Below are 12,480 nucleotides of genomic sequence, written 5' to 3'. Positions count from 1 at the left end.
AACAGTAACATACCTTGGTATTATGGGACACGCATCCTACATACCTTAGTATTATGGGATACGCATCCTGCCAACAGTAACATGCCTTGGTATTATGGGACACGCATCCTACATACCTTAGTATTATGGGATACGCATCCTGCCAACAGTAACATGCCTTAGTATTTCAGCCATCAAGGGCGGGCCAGTCACCCTGATTGCATGCACATATGTGCACCAAACAGTCGTGCAAAGCTGCATCTGTCTACACCTGCAAACCCAGATTGTGATGCACGATACTTAGGCTGTGGGCACAGAAATGTGAAAGAGGGGGAGGAAAAGGACCACACCAAGTAGACATTGGGCCTCCAGGAGAGGACATCTACGTGCTTGATGTTCAGGACACCCTTGGAAAGGATGATGAGCTCCAAGGCTGCCCTGATAGCCCCATCCACGACCACCACGCGATGACCCATGATAGAAAAGCATCACAGGGGGCCCTACAAAGAAGTCACTGTTGGCTGGCAATGCACGGATGCGACATGTGCCGGCTCGGCGTGTTGCTCCAGCTGGAAGCCAGCGCTATGCCATACAGGAAGTTGGGCCTTTCTAAGTGCTTCTTCACTGGTTCTACCTGTATGCATTTCTTCAATGGAACTGCTCGCTGGAGTTGGATCTCTTCATAGATAATATACTAGTGCCTTGACAAAGACTTTGGTCGAAACACGTGTTGGCTCTTCTCACATGCCCTTAGCTAGGATAACGGTCACAGAAATCAACAATAAAAAATCAAATTGTGAACTATAACAAGGTGCCCTGATCTTCTTCAAAAAATTAACCCTACCCAGGATGTTAACATAATCCAGCGCCATTACCAACAAGGTTTGCCCACCCACTAGCATATATTCTACCATTGGGAACTTTGCAGCTTTTTCCCGAGCAAACCTTGTGCCAGGCTGCAGGACTCAACTAATCACTCAAGCAGATAAAGCAATAGCGCAGGAGTCTGCCGTTCCTCCAAGCTCTTCATAGATAACCCAACGTCATCCAATTGTGGCTTTTTCAGACACTGTGTAACTAAAACATGTTTTAGTGAGTCTAGGTAATGGCCATTTTGTAACCAGGTGTTGATCAGGTCCTCGATCATTGGATGTTTGGCCTCGCTAGCAGGCCCTGGATCCAGCATAGGCGCTGCCACTCTTAAGTTCATCGGTGCAAGCACAGAGCAGCTTTTTAGTTCCTGAAGTACATTAATGCAGAACCACTAAAAAAACGGTGTAAATAATCTGGCCTGCAATGGTTGTGAGTTATCTGAAAGCTGGATAGTCTTTATCTTTCTCTACATATAATTCTCTCAGGGTGGCTATACATTTAGGACTGGGAATGCACGCAACCATTCTTGCCTGGAGTCCCAGCTTCCCCCCTCAGTCCCTCCTCTTCTAACATTCTGACCCAATTGGGCCCTATGTCAATGTTGGTTTTGGAAATGAGAAGCAGGAGGTCATGTTGCAGCCGTTTCTTTCTGCACGCCCACATTTTGAAGTTCTCTAAATTAGTCTTAATGGATTGTGGTTATAAGCACTATATGTCAGGGTGAGTGTTGTGCCCCAAACCCAGTGTGCATTATGTACCCAGTAATTCAAGCACTTCAACCTTGTTTATCCTAGCGGTATCTGTTAAATACAAAGATGTGTGGTCATTCTTATGGTCCCACAATACTCTTTGATTTTATGTAAATAAGCCAGGAACCTTCATTGGTGCTAAATGGTCCCTTCCCCTTAATTCGAAAAAGTACAATAGGAACGTACCTGGTCGTCCATCTTGGAATATTTGCTTTTGATAACAAGATTATGTATGTATTTCTAGGTTTTGATAATGTGCATTGTTCAGCAAGCCTATGTTTGTATTATGACTACATTTGAGACTGTAAGTGCTCATTAGATTTGAACATGGCACCGTTTTAAAAAGAGCCAAATATGCAATGCTAATACTTTTAAGTAGTTTCCTTCCCTGAGAATACACACCATTTTATCTTATGAACTGTATGTCCTTGCTTGCTGGAACGGCTCATGCTAAGACCAGTGTTTTGTTTCTTCTGTGGGCGCCAGGGCATTGTGTTTTTGTTTTGCATGCCGCCCACTAATTGGTTAGTAGTGCTGCTGAACCAGCACATGTGTTTCACTATGCACAAACACTCATAATGATGAGAAGTAGTATTGAATGCAGTGGTAGACTCTGCCTGCAGGTCCTCTGGTCCCGGTCACAGCCTGTCAGAACCACAGCCACCCAGCCCAGGTCTCCCAAGGGCCGTCACCACATCTGGCTAGGGCGACATCTCATCACAATGTTCCTTTAGATGTTATTTGCAAGGAAGTCGCGCATACTACTCCTCATGAACATGGCGCACCTTGAACCCGCTGCTTGCTTGCATAAAGCCTAAGAACCAACACCCCTTTTTGGGTCAGTAGGTTCTCCAGAGCAATTCTGCTTAGCAACAGTACTGTTTGTGCACCGTCGTCCTTATTGTGTAGAGCGCTCTGCCATCTGGCATAAGTGCGGAGTAAAGTGAACAGGATTCATGAGTACCTGAATGTTACTCACTTCTTCATCCATAGTCCCCTTGCCTCCATATGTCCCTCCACAGTCCCCTCTGCTATTCACGCTGATAAAAGTACTTATTGCTGGGAAGAGAGCGTGCACGAGTACAGTAGTCACTACCGTGAATGACTCGTTTTATAGGCCTTCTTCAACACTGGTTAACTAGAGACTTGCAACCCAGCATAGGGTTTCTGCTCGATGAAGCCCAAAGGTCACCATTGTTCTTGAAGTTAAGGTGTCATTGTTGTCTCCAGTGTAGGCCCTCCATTGTTTTGGGTTGGAAGGATGCTTGGGCTTCCCTTATGGCACATATTCTCCCCTCATTTGCTCTGTGTGGACCCTCCTGTAAGGCAAGATTGGGGGCAGTACCCTATGGGAGACTGCACCAGCCTTGTCCTCTTGGCAATATGTGACCCAACCTTTGGTATAGGCCTGTACTACACAAGTTGGTAGAGTGTCTGAGCAGCCAGGCTCATCTCAAGAGGGGTCAATGTGAGCTGTAGGGTTACTACACAGAGATTCACAGTGACAAGTATCCAAATAACACACTCACGGTTTCATGATTAAATAATTATTTATTTATTTAACAGTCAGTTGAATAAGCCTTCTTTAGAAGGGAGCAAACAAAAATACACTTCAGAAATACACACTCTTGGTTTCTTTAAATCAGTAGATACCCACTTGGGATGCCACACCGACCCTTCCTATACCCTGAGGTGACTTAAATAACTAGGACACTGCGGACATTGATATATATATATATATATATATATATATATATATATATATATATATATATATATATATATATGGCCCCTTTATGTTTCCAGAAAACCCGACATGTAAGGGAGGTCCAGCTTCAACTGAAGGCAAGCCCTGGCCAAGCTGGACATCTCCAGGCATCGGACAGAGAAGCCCCCCGAAACGAGTCATTCTAACTGGATACACCCATTACATGGCAGCCCACTGCTGCGAATCCCAGCTCATCACATTTCTTAAACACATTTCACTGCACATATAGATGCAGATTGGGTATTGATTAAGGTGGAGTTCTATTTGGTGGAGTGTCGGGGTCTCACCCCTCACTTATTGGCGGGAATTGTGTTTAAGAAAATGTGCTGGAATGGATTCACAGTAATATTTTCCATCCATCTTAATCTACGTGCCTTGGAATTGGTGTGGCCTCCCCGCTCAAGACTTCACTAATCAGCATCCTTCAGACCAAACCTTGACACTTCTCTTCAGTGACCATTTCATGAGGCTCCCGCCACCTGCGCTGACTTAAAAACACACTGCCCACCCACAGAGCACCCCGGCTCCAGTAACTCCCTCAGAATAGACCTTGCGCTCCCCCACTTCCCAGGGGACTTTCCCATTCTTTGCTGCCACTCTCCTGCAAACTATCTCTGGATCATCCCCTGGCTGGGTGCACCTGCACATCTATGACGCCTGTTGCTTGTATGTATGTTTGCCGCGGCACCTTAACTGTGTGATACAGGCCCCAGGCGGGCTCCTGAAGCAAGGTGCACGTTTCTCAAACATCCCCAAAAATGCAGAAAAAAATATGGAGTATAATCCTGCAATGAAGCAATCAGTATAAGCAGCTGCTGAGCTCACCATCGCTGGCTGCACCCCCCACACCAGAACAAACATTCCGTCGCAAACCAAGAAAAAAAAGACCTGGAAATAGGCACGTCTCTGGAGGGGATCCTTCTCGGTGGTGCAGGCCCAAGACTGCAGACCAGCCCCTGCCTCCTACTCAGGCGTGCCCGCACACTCCGCTGGTTTAGGAACCAGCTCGGAGCTCGACCGCTAAAGGTCTCTTGATCTTCTGCAGCAACCACTACTGTCCTGTTCTAGACACCCCCCCCCCCCTCCATATTCTTCTAAAATACTCCACAAACTGTCCAGGTACCCCCTAGTGTACTAGCAAAGACTCTCCCCACTCTGCTCAAAGCACGGCGTGCCAGGGTATGTCAAAGCTTGGCCCACAGGCTAAAGCACCCAAGAGAGCCAGTCACCTTGGCATGCATGAGGGAAGCAGGGTTCTGGGTGAACTGTTGCATGAAGAGGACCTGTTAGGGAAGCTGGGAGGACGGGGGCGGTAGTAGCCTGGGAGGGACTTACGGGAGAGTCTAGTAAGTGTAGACCCCTTGTACCCATTCAGGATGTGATGGCTAAGAGGCTCTTGGGTTGGTGGCATCCTGAATTGCTTGGAGCCACCAGTGGCGTGCATGTAAACGCCCAGTGTCACCAGGGAAAGCATGGCAGACAGCAAGCCTGCACAAGGACTTGCACAGAGTGAAAGGCAGTGGGTGGGACACTGCAAGGTAGGTCAGAGGCTGCACGGGTTAGGGCTCCCCCCGGCCCATCCTGGGACAGCAGGGTGCCACTGGCAGACAGCGCAGCGCTTTTACTAGCCCCATGAACGCTGCTAGTGGTGGGCTGGGGCAGCACCAGGCCTGCCTTGGTCAAGTGGGCCGGCCTTTTATTGAGTGGGGTAGAGCTGCGGGTGGGGAGAAAGGCTGTGTGTGTGCTTGCCACAGTTGCCAGCCCTGCCTGTAGTGGAGCCGGTTTGGGGCTCCTTAGGCCGCAGAGCCCTGCTAGCTGCGCGTCATAAGCCGCAGATGAGGGGGAGTCTCGCAGGAGCAGGCAGGAAGCATGCCTTGTGAGAGCCAGGCTAGAGAGGCAGAGGCTCTCCCAGCACTGGCACCCAGGACTAGCGCTGATGTGGGGCAGAAGACAGCAGAGCGGGCTCTGCTGGGCTCATGGGCGCTTCCCTGTTGGCGAGGGCACCATGCAGCATTGCTTTCGCCAGCCTAGGGTGCAGGGTGGCCCCTTCCAATCCGTGTTGAGTAATTCGGTTCTTTCCACCTCAGGGCTCCAGACAACGCGCCTTTGAAGAGTAAGATGATATATGCCAGCTCCAAGGACGCCATCAAGAAGAAGTTCACAGGTGAGTCTCTCTGTGGCATGAGCCCTTCCTGGAAGCCGAGGGCGACGTAACCCTTTCCCTGCCCTTGGCATGTACCTGTAAGCACACCCTAACTTGCAGAACGCAGACCCCTGCATGCATTAATGGTCTCTTCAAGGGGTAGTCGCTGCATGTTTTTGGATGCCCTATCATGTCTTCCACAGTTTATGGGCAGAGGGCTGGCAGCACATCCTGCCAGGTGGGTTCCTGGCACCTTTCACACACCTTTTCTATGCCACTGCCTGCCACCCTATACTGCCATACCCTTGGATGGGAATCTAATTAAGGGGCAGCAAGCATTACCAAGTGACTCTTAAAAGAGAGCATCTCGCAGACTTTAAGAGGTGAGCCGGATTCTTGCAGAGGGAGAGTGCTGTTCAGGGGGAGCCCTTCCTTCAAGTGCAGTGAACAGTGGGCGCAGGCAGCAGCCGTGTGTGCATGGCATGTAGGAGAACAAGTCACAGTTGACCCTGAGGTAGTGTGTTCATGGCACGGCTGGCCATGGGGTACTGTGCGTTCATGGCACGGCTGGCCCTGAGGTAGTGTGTGCATGGCACGGCTGGCCCTGAGTTAGTGTGTGCATGGCACGGCTTGCCCTGAGGTAGTGTGTGCAAGACACGGATGTAGTGTGTGCAAGGCGCGGCTGGCACTGAGGTAGTGTGTGCAAGGCACGGCTAGTCCTGAGGTAGTGTGCGGAAGGCACGGCTGGCCCTGAGGTAGTGTGTGCATGGCACGCCTGGCCATGAGGTAGTGTTGCCTGGCACGCCTGGCCGTGAGGTAGTGTGTGCATGGCACGGCTGGCCCCGAGGTAGTGTGTGCAAGGCACGGCTGACCCTGAAGTAGTGTGTGCAAGGCACGGCTGGCCCTGAGGTAGTGTGTGCAAGGCACGGCTGGCCCTGAGGTAGTGTGTGCATGGCACAGATGGCCCTGAGGTAGTGTGTGCAAGGCACGGCTGACCCTGAAGTAGTGTGTGCAAGGCACTACTGGCCCTGAGGTAGTGTGTTCATTGCACGGCTGGCCCTGAGTTAGTGTGTGCATGGCACGGCTTGCCCTGAGGTAGTGTGTGCAAGACATGGATGTAGTGTGTGCAAGGCGCGGCTGGCACTGAGGTAGTGTGTGCAAGGCACGGCTAGTCCTGAGGTAGTGTGCGGAAGGCACGGCTGGCCCTGACGTAGTGTGTGCATGGCACGCCTGGCCATGAGGTAGTGTTGCCTGGCACGCCTGGCCGTGAGGTAGTGTGTGCATGGCACGGCTGGCCCCGAGGTAGTGTGTGCAAGGCACGGCTGACCCTGAAGTAGTGTGTGCAAGGCACGGCTGGCCCTGAGGTAGTGTGTGCAAGGCACGGCTGGCCCTGAGGTAGTGTGTGCATGGCACAGATGGCCCTGAGGTAGTGTGTGCATGGCACAGATGGCCCTGAGGTAGTGTGTGCAAGGCGCGGCTGGCCCCGAGGTAGTGTGTGCATGGCACGCCTGGCCCTGAGGTAGTGTGTGCATGGCAAGCCTGGCCCTGAGGTAGTGTTGCCTGGCATGCCTGGCACGCCTGGCCCTGAGGTAGTGTGTGCAAGCCACGGCTGACCCTGAAGTAGTGTGTGCAAGGCACGGCTGGCCCTGAGGTAGTGTGTTCATGGCACGGCTGGCCCTGAGGTAGTTTGTTTATTTATTTGTTGTGCGCACCAAACCCTGAGGTAACAGGGCGCATGAGAGCAAGTAGGTTTACAGCTTAGTTACAAAGGTTACATTTACAGAAGTTGCACATTCATAGAACATGGCACCACAAGGTGAGACAATACCAGGTACAGTCGTATGGCCAAACAGACATGAAAAAACTAGATTTACAAGTAGCGCGTGAAATGCACGGCTAGTCCCGAGGTAGTGTGTGCATAGCACGGCTGACCCTGAGGTCGTGTGTGCATGGCACGGCTGACCCTGAGGTAGTGTGTGCATGGCATGCCTGGCCCTGAGGTAGTGTGTGCATGTCACGGCTGGCCCTGAGGTAGTGTGTGCATGGCACAGATGGCCCTGAGGTAGTGTGTGCATGTCACGGCTGGCCCTGAGGTAGTGTGTGCATAGCACAGATGGCCCTGAGGTAGTGTGTGCAAGGCACGGCTGTAGGTAGTGTGCATGGCACGGCTGACCCTGCGGTAGTGTGTGCATGGCACGCCTGGCCCTGAGGTAGTGTGGTGACCCTGAAGTAGTGTGTGGCTAGGGACCACTGAGCTCCTGGTGCGGCCCCGGCTGTGGCCAGAGACTCCTCGCGGCGGGAGTCTGCAGCTGGTGGGAACTCTGCAGAGAGCTCGGCCCGATGCTCACACGCTGGTTTCAGTGCCCCATCGCTTGGGCCTTCGCCACTGCATAACATCTCCCGCCACAGCTCGGAGGGCTGGTTTATAAATATTTGCATTGCCCGGTCACTCCCATCTATGGAAGTGCTGGCTCGCGTGCAGTATCCCGCTCTGCACCACCCCGGTTTACTGCAAAAGCAAGTACTCATGAAACTGTTCGGAGGGTGTCGGGGGGCTTGGGGCTCTCACAATGCCACAGCGCTCTGGAGCCGTTTTCCTTTACTTTTTTTCTGCACTTCATGTGGCACTCCTCTCTGGATGTGTGCTCTTATATCTTTCACGTTTTCTTGACCCGTTTGGTGGTTTGTGTTCTCTGGAACCCAAAGTGAGGGAGCCAGGGGCGACTGTGTGCGCCAAAGGTACTCGCCCACGACCCCTTAAACAGTAGAGGCCTGCGCGGCGCAAGAGTGGCCGCGAGAAAGAGCCCCCATTCCTCCTCCCATGCTACCATCTCTCGCGAGAGTTTCCTGCTTGTGACTGAGCAGGAGCTGCTGAAATGAAACTCAGAACTCTGCGGGCTGCCCTTTCCCTATCCCTTTCCCTCGCAAAATCAGGGGCGAGAGCAAGAGGACTGGGAAAATGAGGCGGAGGAGAGGGAGCGAGCAGCGAGAAAGGAGAGTAACACGTGTGCTCTCCAACAAAAAAACAGAAGGGAGGCAGGGGAGGATAGATGGGCAGGAGGAATGTAGGCAGCAGGAAGGGGTGGAACTACTAGAGAGTTGGAGAGTAGAAAGGGGAGGTGGGAGCGCTGAGTCAGAAAGGAAGCAGTGCTCTGTTATGCGTCTGTACTGTTGTATACCTCTGTTATGCGTCTGTACTGTGTACACCTCTGAAGCGCTCTGTTATAGTTTGTACTGTTGTATACCTGCGCTCTGTTATGCGTCTGTACTGGGTATACCTCTGAAGCGCTCTGTTATAGTTTGTACTGTTGTATACCTGCGCTCTGTTATGCGTCTGTACTGTTGTATACCTGCGCTCTGTTATGCGTCTGTACTGTTGTAAACCTGCGCTCTGTTATGCGTCTGTTCTGTTGTATACTGTAGTGGTTTAGGTTTCCATGTTGTCTTTGCAGAATGAGTTGAATGCTGAGTGAGTGACATGGAATCTTGCTGGTGAGAATGGTGTTTTAGGGTTGAGAGTTTCTGAGTGAGGGCGATGGAGTGATGTAGCCTGCCTGGGAGGATGCCGGTGCACTTTTGCCTGGAGCTCTGATGAACTGGGCATAAGAAACATAAAGGATGTACTGGAAACTCATTAAAGGAACAACTGGAACATCAAGAGATATCAGAGTCATCACTGGGAACCCAGAGCTTTACCTATACCTCTGTAAAGCGCTCTGTTATGCGTCTGTGATATGATATGAAATGATAGGTTATGATAGGTTATTTATATCCCGGGTCTCCAGAAGAGATCCCAGTTCCCAATAATACTCAGCTCTTTCTAGAACATGTGTCTATCAATGGACAGAAAACTCCTTTGGTCTGAGACACTGCGGCTAGCCTCACTGCTGTAACCCGGCAGTGAGTGCAGCCAGGCCAGTATATCGATGGGCCTGATTGTAGCATCAGTGGGTTTGACGGAAAGCGTAAGTGCCCCATGGCAATAGTAGAGTTCAGCTGGTGAGGTGAAACGACCCAGCGTTGCATAGTGGTGAAAGACTCCATCCCTGTGCCATGTCTGTTGGGTAATGATCTTCCTGATCCCAAGATAGTCGCTTCGGCTACCCGATTAAGGGCCAAAGAGATCACCAGATTGAACACTCACAGAGCCTTAGGGCCTAGAGTGCTTCCAGATGGCTTGTTGGAAGGACCTATATAAGAAAACAACAAAGGGATACCTGTATGACCCCAGAGCCCTTCAGGAAAACAATATAGGTATAATCAACAAAATGGATCAGGGGCAGTGAGGTTGGATTGATTCAACTAGAATAAACTCTTCATAACATAACATTTAGCAAAAAAATCGCTTTTTTTATTCTTTTCCACAACACAGTACGTGCACATTTTATAAGACTGCCATATAAACTGTATACACCATACTTTGACCACATCTCTCACTACCACCTTCCATACACATTCATGACTTCACACACTCACGTATTTACCACATATTCTAGCACACATAAACAATATAATATGCACTGTAGTTCTTTTTCCTCTTCACCCATTTACAAAAGTGACTTTGGCCCCACATTCTCTTTTGCAGTATGCCTGTCTTTCGGACCACCCAGATTAATTGGTGGCCTGTGTCTACATATGTTTCGGTCCCCAATAGGCATCAATCTTGCCCATAGATCTCGGGACCATCATCAGGACAAACTATACAAACAAAGCAGTTCTAGCTCTGCTTATGCCAAAATATAAGGTGGTAGAATGTCTTCGCAAGTTCTGCAGTTTTCAATCACCTCCAATTATTCTGACGGAGGATCTTGTAAGTATTGGGCAATCAGTCCCTCAGGTTCTAACGGACCCCGTCGTGGTCTTTGAAGAGTTTATTCTAGTTGAATCAATCCAACCTCACTGCCCCTGATCCATTTTGTTGATTATACGTATATTGTTGGAAGGACCGACATGGCCGGTAGACCCCAGTCCAGTTCCACAGACTTCTGAGTCGCCTACTCCTGTGGGAGGGGCTAGTAGCCACTGAGGACTCTACTTTGGTAGCAGGGGACTCAGTGACTTCAGAGTTGCCTGAGGTGGAGGACCAGGTGTCAACCTGAAGTCAGCTCCCGCCCCTCAGTATCAAGGGCAGTGAAGTGTCATGTCTGGTACATGCGTTTACAGTAGGCAACCACAGCAGGGGGACCACATTCAAAGGTTAGGAGTATGTGATTTGATGGGGACAGAAAGTCTGTTCTCGCCACAACTTCAAGGGATACCTGCCTTTAATCAGGAACCACAGAGAGCTCAATTAACCAGAGAGACCCTTTGATCCACAAAAGACAGGAAGGTGGGTGGGACTTAATCGTGCATGTTTTCACCCCTTTACCTTTCTTGTTGTAAAACACTCTAGTTATGACCTCATGCATAAGAGAAGCTTGTTGGTGGAGAACCAGAATTGGTTCATTAAGGTACCCTTAGCCTACACCAATCACTGGGGCCCATTTGGCTTTCAAAGTGGGTTGAGCCCCTCCTTTGGGCATATCATCTGAAAACTTCACATGGAGTAACAAGGACTCATTTGGACTCTGGCTGAAGGTACAGTCTACCTTACAGCTTCTGACAGTGAAGGAAGGCCAGGATTTCCAAAGAGGGAAGCACGATCCCTCCCATAAACATCTCCCTGGGAACAGAGGGAGATACTGAATCCAGAGGACCCTCTAGCAGCTCCAGAACCGGTACCAGTACCCAGCCAGCACACAGCCTGCCCTGCTAGGCTCTGCAAGCAAGCTTCCTACTCTCTGGGAAGTGCCAGAGAGTCTCTGAACCCAAGAAAGGACAAGGCTGTTGCATGTAACACTCTCCTCAGCTTGGGACGTCTGCCTTAAAGGACGACACAAGCCCAACGAAGAAGCTAGGAGGAGTGCACCACCAAGCATCAACCAGCGTCCGCCTGAAAGGTCATTTTCGAGACAGTCAAGCCCCCGAAGGTGCAACTGACTGTTGTCACGCTGCAGTCGCTAAAGCCATCTGAGACGCCTCGACCAGTGCTTCAGACCCACCAATCTGCACTGAGACGATTCCTGACCCTGAGCCGCTGTGTAGGCCAGTCTGCAGCCATCTATCCAGCCTCCCACACCGAACTGCCTGCCTCCTGATGCCTGCAGCTGTCTTCCGTATTGAACTCTGTCACAGAAGCTGCAAAGTACCCTAAAACCGACTCAACACTGTCGAGCACCAAGAAATTCTACAAGCACAAGGTACGTTGTAGTTCTGTCCACCTGATCCTCCTCCGAAGGCCGGTAGTGACATTATGCGACACATTGCTCTCTTTGTGCTGAAATGAAGTATCGTTTAATTATTTGGATTAATTATTTTACCGACTATCCACCTGTCAGTATCCAGAGTGCATCCCTTTTCCTTCATTGAAACTGTCTGTCCTCTGCGCTCCTTTCCAGGGTGGGTTGTATATTGTAGTGTTGGTAGAACTGTCTGTTGTAATAATAATAAAGCAGATATTTGTATACAACCTTTTATCATTGGGTAATAATTGTATTTTCGCTGTGTTTCAACTAACAAACGATCCACGACCTTGCATAGATAAGCCTGCTGTTCCGTCCACGTTACCAAAATTGGACAAGGAGCTTTATAATTCACTTGTATTCCAATATTTTCCGATACTTTCTTATGTACTAGAGGTGTAGGGTTGATTGATAGTTTAGAAACTGATATTCATCCCTGCACCACTGGTGCCCCGGAAGTTGATTCGTCACAACCGTGTTCTAAGGAAGAAGAAAGGAAAAAGGTCATGAGTGAGGGCTAGGGAGAAGTGGGAATAGGAAAAACACAGTCAGAAGCAGCTAATTGGGAAGATGCGATGGAGATGAGGTCAAAGGAATATGGCTGCATAAGGAGGGGGCACGTGTGTAATGATTGAGGGTGGTAGGAATAGAAATCGTGTCTTAAAATGTGTGATGACCGTTTTTCGC

General features: G+C 50.1%; 1 protein-coding gene across 1 annotated transcript in view; it reads left to right on the top strand.

The window, feature by feature from the left end:
- The window catches only part of CFL2 (cofilin 2), a 193,391-nt gene that overhangs the window by 141,353 nt on the left and 39,558 nt on the right, over positions 1-12,480 (top strand). The window contains exon 3 of the mRNA XM_069638455.1: positions 5,457-5,533. Coding sequence (XP_069494556.1) covers positions 5,457-5,533 — 77 coding nt within the window. The remainder of the gene's footprint in view (positions 1-5,456; positions 5,534-12,480) is intronic.

Source organism: Ambystoma mexicanum, chromosome 14 (assembly GCF_040938575.1).
Source record: "Ambystoma mexicanum isolate Mex_15411 chromosome 14, UKY_AmexF1_1, whole genome shotgun sequence".
Taxonomy (NCBI): Eukaryota; Metazoa; Chordata; class Amphibia; order Caudata; family Ambystomatidae; genus Ambystoma; species Ambystoma mexicanum.
This window is presented reverse-complemented; position numbering and strand designations above follow the sequence as displayed.